Raw genomic sequence first — 14,672 nt, 5'->3', positions numbered from 1 at the left:
TCTCTGGCAAACTGTGGACAATTTGTGAGGTTGGCAGGACCACGGGCAGCCATTCGTCACTCCAGCAGTGGAGAAATGTGTGCAGCCAGATGGAAGGGGAAGATGATTCAGACATACTGGAGACAGTACATGGTTACAGCCTTCTGCTGGGATGCACCTGCCTTTCATGCCAGCACTGTCCCCTGACCCAACTGTAACCAGGTGGCATGGGGCAGGTCTGCTGTACTGACAGCCACCCAGGACCACTGCCTTCATCCAGTGAGAAGTCTCCCAGCTGCTTGTTGTTATTTGTGGATCAAATTTTTTAAAATTTATTTTCCTATTTATTATCTCTAGGTCTCATTTGCAAACTGAGGATCATAATACTACTTTTTTTTTTTTTTTTTTTTTGCCACATGTGGGATCTTAGTTCCCCAACCAGGGATTGAACCCAGGCCCTCGGCAGTGAAAGCGCAGAGTCCTAACCACTGGACCACCAGGGAATTCCCTATTTCTGGATCAACTGTTAACGGTTCTTCATCCTTGGCACATGCCATTTTTAAGTCTGTCAAATATTCCTGTGGGTGGATAGGGTAACTTCACAAGTCTTTATGATTTTCCCTTGCTTTTACAGTAAATCCCAATCAGGTTGCTTGCTGGGATTTTTCCTCTCTTCTTCTCCCGTGTGAACCTAATTCTTAACTCCAAGTAATGAATGCGAGATCGACAGAATAAGTAACAAACGTATCCACGGTGACTGAACAGCAAACTCTTAAATTACTGAGCAGTAAGTGCAAATGAACAATTATTGAAAACACTGCACTAAAATTTCAGTAGGAGATAAGAGTGAGGCTTAAGTCATTAAAAGGGTCCATTAGCCTCGTGAGGCTGAGACAGCACACTCAAAACACGAGCTATTCTGGAGAACTGGAAATATTACTTATTCCACCAACTTGCACACACACAGCTGACTCCAACTGAGAAAGGACAGGGTCACAATGTCCAGCCTCTAAGGGGAAAGGGGTCTACAGAGAAGCAGAGGCTGGGTCAGTCTGTCCAGGCAATGAGTCTTCAGTTAAACTTGAAAGGCGTAGCAGGCGAGCAAAACTGACAAATTAGATTATTTACAAGGGGAGTAAATACCCTGTTTGCATATCAATTCCTAGGGTGTTAGAGCATCATCATGCTCTTCATCACTCCCTGCTGGGGACACAAATAAAAGACTTCTGACACCTCTACTCCATTCCCACAAATCACCAGAAAAGCCCAAGAATTCAGCCCTGCTTTCCTTTTGTCCTTGTTCTCCCTGACCTGATAAACCCTCTGCAGTTCAAAAATGAAGAAGAAAGTCATGGGTGACCAAACTGCAAAGTGAAAGCACTGTTTTGAAAAATTACCTGAAATAGCTACACACACACAAATACACGTATGTGCCTATGTACATACACACATACATACATACTGTTAAGGATTTGCAACATTAAAATGCTGTTGAATCTTAACACGCCTGGGACGTATTGCCAATTCTGACCCTAGATCATGGACCACACATTTTATGAGAGACAGGTGGGCTCCCAGAGTTCTGGAAGCCAAACAGCTTGAGCGAGGGGCTGCATAACAGAACCTGAAAGAAACAGCATTCCTAAATACACACAATTTCCTCCGAGAATATAAAACATATCTCATGCTGGAATTATGGTAAGACCGAACCGTGCTCATGACACAGAGGGCAACTTTAGCCTTGCCTTTAAAAGAGTATAGTTTCATCTGAAGCAGGACATCACATTTCAATGTGTGCTATTAAAAACTTGCATTACACACTGAAACTAATTGCCCTGTGAATCACCCTGCTTTACAAAACGGCTGGACTAGCATGCAGTTAATAATACGAGCTAGCCCAGTGACTATTTCTCCAAGAGACACAGGAAAATCCAGTACAGCACGGATGGCCTCTGGACCAGTACTTTTACACCACTGCTCTGGTTAACTCTACATCCTTACCACCATCACCTTAGGCATTGTTGCAAGAGGTTGAAAACTTAAGCTAAAATTAAAATCTTCCTTTCCATCTCTCAAATACCATTACAGATGCTGAAATGTTATTTTGTCCAAAAGACATATTATCTTTACAAGCTTTTGCATGTGTCAAAAACATTCACAATAAACACTTGCTATTTTATGAATTGCCAATTAACACGCTTACCACCTCTATCACTACCCCCTGGAAAGAGTGTTAACTCTAGATTCTGCTTAAATTTGTCTATCAAATGAAGAGCCTTTTTTGAAATTAATTTTAGTTATTTTTAAGACTTCTTTCCTAACTTGATGCAAATTAAAGGGAAATCAAAACTGCTGTCAAGACAACTAAAAAGCATTCAGCCTTTGCATACTTTGGCAAATGTTTCAAAGGCTCGAGCGAACAAAACAAAGCAAACAGTACACACAGTAATATACAACCGAGAAACTAATACTGCCCCAACACAAGTTTCTCGAAATACCTCTTTAATTGAAAAATGACTCTAGCTTACATATTTCCAAGCAAGTCAACTAATCACCCAGAGCATTTGCATCATGGAACCCTCGCCCCTCTTCAGCTGCTCTCACAAACCTTTTAATATCAGAGAGATGCCCTTAGGTGATGATGCGGGATGAAACTTGCAGAAGGAAAGCATAACTTCAGAGAGGAGGAAAGGATATTCCGTCTAATCCTTGGCTTCCTATTTAGGGAAGGGTTTTGCCTTCTCTCCATCAGTAAGTTGCAGCGTTACAGTGCAAATGTGCAGCTCCCAGCCCACTTACACTGCTCCACTAAGAGCCCAGATCTAAGCCTCAACATGTTTTCTGGAAAGGCAGGCAGCTCCGCAGAAAACCTAAGGGAGGTTTCCACCACGGCACGCAACTAAACTGCACAAACATTTAACAGCTCTGAGACCTCTAAAGGTTTAAAATAATATGCATTTTGTGCCAGGTTGCTCTAGCTGGATGGAAAACTGGGATGCTGTGGAAGGGTGTTCTCAGCTGCCCAAGCACCGCACCCCAAAGAATGTTTTCCCTTTCTGCCTCAGAATTGGGGAAAAACCAAAATGCTTAATGAGCCGTGGATATTGACTAAGCTTCCACAGCATCCATAGTACAGAACTTTTACATTCCATTGAGTTTGCCCATGACTTTCCCACGCCGCACCATTTCTTCTTCCTCACCTAGCTAAAAAAAAAATCAACTTCATGCACACAAATCAAGGCAAAGTTTAGCCACCCTCACCCCTGCCTCTTTCCTTTTCCAACTTCAACTCCTCTACGACTAACAAACAGCCCCGATTTTAGCACAAAGGAAGCTCCTAGGGCTGCACCAGCTGGGTCCTCCAGTTGCCAGCTGAAGGTAGGTTTACTGGAATAGATTCTAGAGGCTTTGCCGAGATTTTCGAAAGGGCTTGTCTGCCCTGATGAAGAGCTGGGCACCCTCAGCATGACATCATCAGCGTGAACACTCACCAAAATACATTATGCTTCTCATTAATCAGACAGCCGGAACCCCACCGCGGCGTCTTCAGCATCAGCTCGCACCCAGGGCTGCCGCGCAGAGGCAACCCGTTTCATGCTACATTCGGCGGAAACGTCCCCGGCGTGGAGAGCAGGGGCGCCGAGCGTGCCGCCTCCGCCGCGGGATGAGCGCCTCGCGGGCCGCCTTTCCCGGGCTACGGTCCCCGGCGGCTGGAGCGCGCACTCGGGCTGCCTGCTGCACTGCCCATCCTTACTGTAATCCGACTCCTCCTTGCGATGTCCTTGCTGCGCCTGTGACATCAGGACTGAGAGTACTACAAACAGACCCCCCCACACTCCACCCCACCCCACCCCCGGTTCGCCGCGGCTCCGGGAGGTGCTTCGATTGCCTGCCTGGACCAACCATGGTGCTCGGGAAGCGTTGACGAGCCCAGAGACCTGGGAGGGGGCGGAGTGAGGGGCGCGGGAGGCTCTCTTAAAGAGAGAAGGGTCTCCAGAGGCACCGAGGCGCGCACGGGGGGGGGGGGGAGAAATTCACCGGGGGGAGGGGGGAGGGAAGGGACAGGGTTAAGGCGACTTCTGTCACTGACGTGTCATTAGACACACTTTTATCCCGCCCCTCCCGAGAATGGCAGCATCCCCGCCCCAACTGAGCCTCCCCTCCCAAGTTTAAAAGGCAGTAGGAAGGGGAATGGTGCCTTGTGCCTGCATTCTCTTTGCTGTAGGCTTGAGGGTTGGTTGTTGTCTGTGATGGTTATACCTAAAAGACTCCAGGGACCATGCTAGGGTTATACAGGTTTCCACTGAGAAGTGATCAGATCACAGAAACCCAGCAGTTGGTGAAGAGTTGGTTTTATTTCTTGAGTGTTTTCTGAGCTAGGTTGATAGAGAAATGTAAAGAAAAATAACTGGTGATGAAAGTCACCTCGCACTTGCACGAGATCACATTTGCTGCCTTCCGAAGTAGGTACTAGAAAGGACACTGAGGCTGAAATGATCCCTGACCCCTAAAGGGGAGAGACGTTTTAGCCTGAAAGATAACCAGGATTGTGTCATAATTCAAGTCTGGTCACCAGTATAACAGAGACACACACACACAAGCACTCCCATTACATTTGAGATGAACAGTCGAGAAAGGCAAAGCTTAGCAAAGAAGCTTAGCCCTTACATAGAAAAGGATGTTAAAAAGAAATCCCTGAAACCTGGACTGATTAATATTTCAATGCTCTGCACCGAAAATAAACCCATAGAGCAAGTTCAGTTTCATAAGGACTCATCCCTTTGGGGTCCAACTTACCTACTGGACCATTTAAACTTAAACATTTCTACAAAAATCTATTAAACTAAGAACTGAAGATATTGATAAATCATAATGGAAAAGAATATAAAAAAAGAAAAAAGCAAATAAAAATTTAAAAAATAAAGAACTGAAGATAAAGAACTGTAGCCTATGGAAGCAAGCAATTGATATATTTTAATAGGAGTTTTGGTAAGCCATGGTAGCCAATATTTCTCCACTGTGATATTAAAATATTCCATGGTCTTTCCTTGCACAATTCCGTGTCTGTTGATGGGTTTAATACACTGGGCGGGGCACTGAAGCTCTTAACAGCTTGCTCTGCAATCTTGCAGTGGATTATAAAGAATTTGGTAAATGCAAATAGATAATCATATATAAATCAGAAACATTACAGCGAGTCTTAGGATAAATCTGGTGATGCTCTTTTAGAAATAGTCTTCATTTAAAGCAATTTGGAGGAAGAATATGTCAATAGTAAAGAATATTTACTTTTTTTACTCCTATTTTTAAATTAAAACTGAAAAGAATGTTACAGGAAAATCCTGAAGAAAACACATAATTGTTTTTCCTTTTGGACAGATGGAAATCATCCAAAAGTACAATTATTGGCCTTTCCCTCAGGCAAAAGAACCATCTGTGGTAGAGCTTATTCCTGAAGCTCATCAGGTGTCTTGACGGCCTACATGGGCTAGGGGGCGCTGTAGTTTAATGTTAGAGTTTTTGGTCCTTTCGACTTTCTGTAGTTAGAAGGTGGAAGCTTTTAGAGTTTCATTTAAAACAGGAGATTTAAGATACTAAAGGACTCTCTTAATAATTAATAACACCCTTGAATTTGCGTGGCATTCTGCAGTCACAAGGTCTTTTCACTTATGTCATCTTCCTTACTAACAAACTGAGATCTTGAAAGGCGTATATTATAATCTCAAGAACCTGAGGCTCAGAAACTTTAGGCAACTTTCTCAATGATGTCAGTGAATGTCAGTACAGAATAGTTGTCTTACTATGTGTATGTTGACTTTATGTTCAAGTCCCCAGCAGAGCTGTTTATTAAAATATATAAATTCTAAATTTCCCGTTTATAATGGCTCAGGTAAAGATCTCCCCCAATCATATTACATCACTGCATGTTCCAGAAAAAATATATATATTTATATGGTCATGAAAATAGAGGCAGAGAGCATTTGGTACTAGAACATTCCAACCTCTGCCAGGTCTGAAAGAGCAGTGTGTCGCCTCTGAAAGAACATGGCATCCAAGGAGCAACTGAGTGTTACATTCATACAATGGAATCCTGTTCAAACAAAAAAATGAGGGTGTCTGCTTTATTTAAACACGTGTGCCCCATCCACCTCCAATTCAGGGTTATCTGGAATGTCAAGGCCTCTGATAGAAAAGTTGCTTATTTCTGGATGGACAACAAGTGGTTTTTATTTTACTTGAACACTTATTATCATTTCTTCTAAAATTACTTTTTGTGTATATATTATATTTATAAAGAAAAAAATGAGACTATTTTTATCTTGAAACAAAATAACATCTAAACAAAGGCACAGCTGAGGTTGGCTAGACATAGGGTTGTGGACATGACAGCCGTGCCTGAGAGACGTGCCCATATGTCACCCCCAGGAGAGGACCCAGCAGCTCCCAGGGGAGGACCTCATTCACACCCGTGGCTTTTCTCTGTCTCTCAGAAAGTATGAGAAGCTGAGAAATTCTGAGGGGGAATAAGGTGGAAATAGACCTTTCACTTAGTAAAACAAAAGATGCCCTAAAACCAGTTACATATTTGGACTGAAAACATCATGGAAAGATGTGAATTTTCTCTTTGCTCAGATATCCGGAGAGCTGCCTGCTTGGATTCTCCTGTCTCCTGAAAGCCTTGTTCAAAGGTTTGTCAAGGTAGCCATTCCCAGTCTCCCTTCTAACAATTCAGACTGCCTTCCCCCTTCCCCTGGCTTTTCCTAACCCCTTACCACCCTATTAAGTCTCCATAACTCTTATCACCATCTGACTCACTACTGTGGATATCTGTTCATTTTGATCTCTCTCCATTGGAATATCATCTCCATGAGGGCAGGGATTTTCCTTGTTGTTCACTGCTGTCTCCACCATGCTTACAAGGGTATCTGGCACTTGTTGCTACTCAATAAACATTTGTGAATGAATGAATGAATGAATGAACATAACAGTACAACCTTACTCTGTGTAAAACATCATACTTTCCTATGTGCCTGCAGTCAATTCTTTGAGACTGATGGTGTTTGATGCAAACTGTTTACACAAATTGAGTGTGTCCATGCTTAGCAGCAGCTGTTCTTACATTCCATGCAATACAGATGCCAGGTGGTCCTGCAGACCACAGTCTGTGAGCTTGCTTGTCCTGTCTCATAGCTGAATGCAGCAGTCATGCAGCACTGACTTAGCAGAGCCCGTTTATGTTGCCTTCCTCTGCGTCTTAGTTTTGTCACTTTCATCTCTTCCTTATGTATCAGCAATAAAGTTTTATCCAATGTTCCTTATTCCAGGCCTTCCCAAGGCCAACCCATGCTCCATATTAGATCCATTATTATCTTTTTAAAACAGATGTGATCAACTCACTCCCTTGCTCAAGACTCTTCATTGTCTATTTCACCTACCAGGGTATATAGGGCCTTTCACAACTAGCCCCTGATTACTTTTCCACTTGTAAATGCTTGATCCTTCACAAGCTTCACTCCAATCCCATTGCAGAACTACAGTTCCCCTAAAGACTACACTCCTCTTACCTGCTGTCTTTATCTGGACAGTTCCTATTCAACTTTAGGGGCTTTGTTCAAGTATTATTTCTACTGAGAACATTTCCTAACCTCAAGAGTGAAGGAGGTACTGCTCCTATTTTGTTTTCAGATAGCATATTATCTAAGTCCTACTTGAGCACTTAAACATAGTGTGGGGATTTCCCTTTACTTGTCTGTCTCCCAAATGAAAGAGGATGCTCTTTTTTTTTTTCTAATCTCCAAGACCTAGTATAAATCAGTATTTAATGAATGATTCCATTATTTATCTATTCATTCATTCCATGTTTACTGAATAAATTCCATGTCTTTTGAATGTCTACTTTGTGCCAGGCATTTTACTAGGTGATGGATAAAGAACACTGCAGAAAGTGCAAAAGGCAATGGAGGATGTGCCTGAGGTTTACCAGGAAGAGCAGGAAGGTCAATGCGCTAGAGAGGAAGTAGGTACTGAGGAGGATATTAATAGTTGAAGTGAAATAGATTACATGGAGCCTAATTCAGTAGGACTTTGGTTGGCCATATCATAAAGATTTAGACTTTTATTCTGACTTGTATAGAATGCCTTTGGAGTAACGTAATTTGACATATTTTAACAGGTTTACTATGGCTGATGCATGGAGAATGGATAAAAGGGAGCAAAGGAAAACACAGGTGACCACTTAGGAAGCCTTTGTAATAATCTGGAAAAGAAATGGTGGCTTAGACCAGGGTAGGAGCAGTGGAGATAGTAAAAAGTTATTGGAATCTATACATATGACAAAATGGGTCAATAGGATTTCTTGATGAGTTGGGAAAGTGATGGAAGAGAAAAAAAAGAGTAATAGATTATTTGAAATTTGGAGACTGAGCAATTGGAAGGTGAAATTTCCACTAACTGATAAGAAGACTGTGGAAAAACATGTTTGGGTGGGGGGGTAGGAGGTAGTCAATGCAGGGCCTATTTAGTTTGAGTCCTATTATAATATTCAGGTGGAAATGTTCCCTAGCAGTTGGGCTATATAAGTATGGAGTTCAGGGGAGATGCTTGAACTTCATATTTAAAGTCATTGTTTGTATCATTTTTTTTTAGATTCCACATACAAGTGATATCACATGATATTTGTCTTTCTCTGTTTGACTTACTTCACTTAGTATGATAATCTCTAGGTCCATTCATGCTGCTGCAAGTGGCATTATTTCATTCTTTTTAATGGCTGAGTAATAATCCATTGTATATATATGTACCACATCTTCTTTATCCATTCATCTGTCAGTGGGCGTTTAGGTTGTTTCCATGTCTCGGCTATTGTAAATAGTGCTGCAATGAACATTTGGATGCATGTATCTTTTCCAATTATGGTTTTCCCCAGACATATGCTCCGGAGTGGGATTGCTATGAGCCTATGGTAGCTCTATTTTTAGTTTTTTAAGTAACCTCCAGACTGTTCTCCATAGTGGCTGCACCAATTTACATTCCCACCAACAGTGTAGGAGGGTTCCTTTTTCTCCACATCCTCTCCAGCATTTATAATGAACTTATATACAAAACAGAAATAGACCTACAGACATAGAAATAAACTTACGGTTACCAAATTAGGAGTTTGCAATTAACATAATACACACTACTCTACATATCTATCTATATAAAATAGATAACCAACACGGGCCTACTGTAGAGCACAGGGAACTATACTCAATAGTTTATAATAACCTATAAGGGAAAAGAATCTAAAAAAGAATACATATATATATATATATGTATATATACATGTATAACTGAATCACTTTACTGTACACTTGAAACTAACACAACATTGTAAATCAACTATACTTCAATTTAAAAAAGAGAGGAAAAAAGCAATAAACAAATAAAAAGTTGTATTTTCAAATAAAAAAATCATAATCTTATAGATGGTGATTAAATCCATGAGACCAGGTGATACCTCCAAGGGAATATAGATGGAAAAGTAGAATAGGATCAACGCCGAGCCCTGGGGAATTATAAGTGCAAGAGACCAAATATGTGTGTATCTAGTGACTGAATATTTGTTAAAAGCACAATAATCTGTTGAATGAATATTTGTTGACATATGAATGACATTTGATGGAAGGCTATTTATTTTAAGCCTGAGTTTGCCTCCATCTAATATACCTCCACCCAATGTCAAAACAGGTTGAAAGGTGGAGAAATAACTAATGTGTCTATATGAGAACAAATGACAAGTGCAACTCATCTGTGTAGTGCTTTGATCAGAATTTTGTAGATTGTGCAGACATGACTACACACTCATAACTCATTTTTATTCATTGATTCCTACTTGATGCTTCCATTGAAATTAAGTGCCTAGGAACCTTAATCTGGATAATTAATAGCCTACAGGAAAAGAAGTGTTAATATTGTGATAAGAAGAAAAATTCTATAAATACTATAATATTCTAAAATTCTACATATCTGAAACTCCCTCACCTTGGAGACATCATCTAATAAATTCCTTCTATATGTGGTCAGTTAACATGGGCTTTTTTTACGAGATTTACTAACTGGCATTGAGAACCCTCTTAGAATTCTTACCCTGGAGCTGGCTGTGGCCTAGGCATGTTTATTCATTCAAAAAATAGTTATTGGGTGCTCATGTGCCAAGTACTGTTCTAGGTGCTGAAGGTACATTGATGAAATTACAGACTCTCTGTCTACATGGTGCTTACATTCTTGCAGTTTCCATAGCTTAACTTATCCAGTAGGATTTGGAACATCTTCCAGCTTTGTCTCATACAGAGGAAGACTTAAAGCATCCTTCATCTCATTCATTCATTGGTTATGGTTTATTGCTTCTTTACCCCAATAGAATGGACATGAGGACAGGGGCATATCTACCATGTTCATACTGTATCCAGTGCCTCAAAAAGTGTCTCAACAATAAGAGACATGAAATAAATATTTATTTGTATTGATTTATTATTTATTTGAATGAATAAATATCTCAAAAGTCTTCCATATGATTCTCTGTCCTGATGCTATCGAGAATATAGTTATATTCTACCAGGAATGTCCTTTCTTATTCCCCTTTATCTGTCTAAATAATTGTATTCACCACCCAAAAATGCTCAGATATTTCATTTTCTAAGAAGTGCTCCCTAGGCTATGTCTGACTCACATGTTCTCCTGATGTGCTCCCAAGCATTGTTTGCAAAACTGTATTACAGTATTTATTAGATTGCATTTCAATAAGCAGCCCACTTATCAATATCCCTAAAGTAGAATGAAGGTTCTTTGGAGTCATGGAAGAAATAGATAAATATCAATTCCTTTAGTATTTTAACATACCTCAGAATATAGCAGAAATGCACACCAAGGACATGGCAGATTGGGTTAGTGACTGGAGCATGCCGTTAACATCCATGACTTAGGAAGCAGCAACCTTTGCTGTGGTTGGAGATGAGTATCAGAATTCCATAGACAAGGAGGAGACTTCAAGAGCAATCTTAGAGTGGAGAGAGTATCCCAAAGTTGGGAGGAAAGGCCAGCCAGGAACCAGAGGGCTGATCAGCCATTAGGCAAAAGACAAATCAGAAATTTTGTGGGTGGAGCTGGTCAGGAATCCAATATGGGAGCCAAGTATTACCAGAGTCAAGAACAGACAGTTTAGTCAGAGGAGAATCTGGGAAAAGCTGATCAAACCCCAGCTGCTCTTACAGGTGCCTTTTATTAGCACATTTGCCCTGATTGATTGATTGTCCTGATTCCCTTATAACAGGAGGCATCACAAGCTCCCTTTCTGAAGTCTCTTGGATTAGCTCCCTGTCACGTTTCCCTTTCTTATTTTCTTTTTTTCCCCTCCAAAGCCCTTCAGGAATGTGTTCACATTTTTATCTAGCTTTTAATAAGGCTGACTGACCTCTTGCTTTATATCTACGTAGATATTTTCTCCAAAAATCAATGGACACCACATCATATGTTTGCTAGTCCCAGTCCACCTACTTTGGTGCCTCATCATAGGAAGTTTAATTATTATAACTATTATCATCAGTGACAAAAACAAAGAAGTGAAGATCCTATATAACAACACACTGAACTCAAATATTTAAGCTACTGCTCTGCTTCTCAAAGCATTTGGTGTCTTATTTAAGGAGATGAAGCATTCATACAAAAATATAAGTAAAAAAAGGTAGTATAAAGTAAATGACAAATGAATAATCTAGGACATGTATGTAAGGGCTTGGTAAAAGATGAAATTATAATGGCTTCAAGGCAAACCTGGAAAGCTGCAGAGAAGAGGTGGCACTTAAGTTCAATCTTTATTATTGGCCTAGACTGATAAAATGCAGACATTGGCAAATGACATAAAGCAAGGGTGGAGTTGTGACTGGTAGGTCTGGGGGACAAAGAACAAACAAGAGCATTCAAGAGGAAGTCTCATGAAAGATTTCCATGCCAAGTGAAGATGGAGAGGAAAACACAGAGCCTACGTTGGATGTGACCTCACATCCCAGATTAAAGGGTTTGAAGCGACACATGATGCAGGAAGTGTCTACTGAATGAATATGTGAATGAACCTTAAAGTGTTTCGAAGGACAGAAATGTAATAATATGCCTCCCAAGATATTTGGTGACACCCTACCATGAGTTAATACATCTTGTAGAGCAGGTTGAGAGATCTTATACGCTCCAGAGGTTTCCAATTTTTCTTAAAATAAAATTCATTTATGGTTTCTGGGCAGCAATTTGAGGATCAGCCCTCTCCCCACAACAAAATGTGCTTGCAAACCAAATGGAAGAAGAAAACAACATCATATTGAATTTCTTCTTTTGCTTAAAAAAAAAAGATATTTCAAGGTAAATTGAGTACAGGTCAAGTAAAGTTGGATGCTTTAGGTCATGGACATTCCATTTTTATATAAACCGTGATAATAGCACTATAGAGTGAGCACAGAGACAATGCAGTGTGCCCCCAACTTTGCATGCATTCACAAAGAAATTGAAAGTGCTTACAAGTGTGTATAATTCTGCACCTCAAGTCAAATACAGTAGATAGAAATTTGTTTGGCTTCCTCTGTCAAAATGTCTAAAACGCATGAAGGAAATGTGTAAAGGAAAACAAAATATTCCAGTTTCAACATTCTTTTAATTATATCTCACTTTCAATCTTGGCTTTGCTCAAAGGTAGAAACAATCCTAAGGGCTCATCTCCAATCCTTTTGGTGGATAAAATGACCGCATGTGATTTTTCATCCTTGACTCAAAAATGTCAGTCCTGGAAATCCACAGTATTTGTCACCATGAATACCATTTAACTGTGGCAGTACCCAAAGGAACTCTGCACAGCCATACATGAATACAGCTGAAGGAACTTAATTAATCTTGCTGTCACTTCCATGATACTTTTCATCAGTTTTGCTGCCATCTGATCAAATGGCCTTCTTCGTATTGGAAACGGCTACCCACAGCCTCTTGGAAAAGCATTTTCAAAAGGTAAACAAAGGCTCACCTTTGTGGTCAGGAGCTTTGATGCAGACAGACATTATTGTTGCTACTCTAACATGGAAGTAACCCTCACCTTTCCTAGTTAAGATTACAAAATCACAGAAAACATAAATATCTATTCTGTTCCCAACTGAGAAACTGCTTTAAAATCTATACACAGAATATGTATTTGAAATAAAAGGTCATGTTTTTCTTTCTATTCTTTTCATGAATAGTGATGCTTAATTCATTATCATGAACTGTATTAACAAAATACAGTATAGAACATAATGCATAACAAATCTAGACTTTTTCACTAACCACTGGTAAGCAGATGAAAATTGGGTTTAACTGATACAGCAAAGCAAGTGATCATTCAATGACAGTACCAGCCCTCACTGTGAGTCATATTTTGGAAAGATTGGGTTAATATGTGTATATTTTAAGTATAATTTTACTTATATGTTGTTTTTGCATTGTTTTTCCAATGCTGGCCATAATTTAATTTACTAAAAAGAAATTGGATTGATTTTGTAAAATGTCATCACGTTTTGACCATATGAAAGTCAACTCAGTCCTGTGGGATAGCCACAGAGAACTAGAAAGGCAACTCACCAATAGCTCAACATCCATGGTGGGCTCTGATGAAAAAATACCAGTAATGTGTCCTCTTTCTTCATGTGTGAAGCCAGCCTCCAAAATTGTCCCCAGTGATTGATCCTTGTTTCCCAGTATTCACACTCTTGTGTGGCCCATTCCCATTTTGGGTACAGCTGTCCTGAGCAACTAACAGGATGTTGTTGACATGACCAAGGTGTGACTTTCAAGATGAGGTCATAAAAGGCAAAGTGGCTTTGGTTTCTTTCTCTTGGATCACATCTTCTAGGAGAGGGGACTTGCCCTGCTATGAGGACACTCAGTAAATCCTACAAAGAGGTACACATGACAAGGGACTGAGATTTCCAGCATTTCCTGGCATCAAGTTGCCAGGCATGTGAGTAAGCCACCTTGGAAGTGGATTCTTCAACTTGGGTCAAGCCTTCAGATACCTGCAGCTGTAACCAACATTTTAAATGCAACTCATGAAAGACCCCAAGTCAGAACCACCTAACTGAAAATCTCCCAAATTCCTGACCCAGAGGCAGTGTGAGAAATTATAACACTTATTATTGTTCTAAGCTTCTAAGTTTGGGACTTTTAAAAATATGTCAATAGATGCATCATGCAGCTTTATAGCCTAGTTGTAACAGTGGGACGTCTGTACAAGATCAATTAAAATGATGACAGTGTGATATAGAGCTCAGCTGAGATAGACATAGACATAGGGCCTTGAAGAGGTATGTATCCCTTTGGATTTTGGTTTCTTAATGCGTGAAATGATGAAGTGGGAATGAGTGAGGGTCACCAATGCAAGAGTCTCTGGATAGACGTGAGGAAAGTATTGATAATATAATTGCATGGGGTGAGCTAGATGTCTGTTTATAGAGACTGTTAGAGCTTTGGAGGATTGACAGTGTGTTTCAACGAGTGCCCATTATTTTGCTTCAACTGACCAGAAGCCATGAGGGAATTTGGACCCAATGTTGCTAGATTCTTCCATTTCTCCCCCGCCAAGTTTTTACTTTCTATGAAGAAAACAGTATCCACTTGATAAAATCTTTCATGGAACGTCAATT

At 40.3% G+C, this 14,672-nt stretch overlaps 1 protein-coding gene across 2 annotated transcripts in view; it reads right to left on the bottom strand.

The window, feature by feature from the left end:
- Positions 1–14,672, bottom strand: part of ZNF385D (zinc finger protein 385D) — a gene marked incomplete at both ends in the record, with an annotated part of 955,511 nt that overhangs the window by 324,665 nt on the left and 616,174 nt on the right. The window contains one exon of one of the 2 annotated variants that reach the window (XM_082624859.1): positions 2,588–2,651. The exons of the other annotated variant lie outside the window; for it this stretch is intronic. Coding sequence (XP_082480985.1) covers positions 2,588–2,651 — 64 coding nt within the window. Of the gene's footprint in view, positions 1–2,587; positions 2,652–14,672 lie in introns of those variants that run through there. 2 annotated transcript variants of the gene reach the window in all.

This window comes from Mesoplodon mirus (genome assembly GCF_964341445.2).
Source record: "Mesoplodon mirus genome assembly, chromosome: 6".
Classification (NCBI taxonomy): Eukaryota; Metazoa; Chordata; class Mammalia; order Artiodactyla; family Ziphiidae; genus Mesoplodon; species Mesoplodon mirus.
This window is presented reverse-complemented; position numbering and strand designations above follow the sequence as displayed.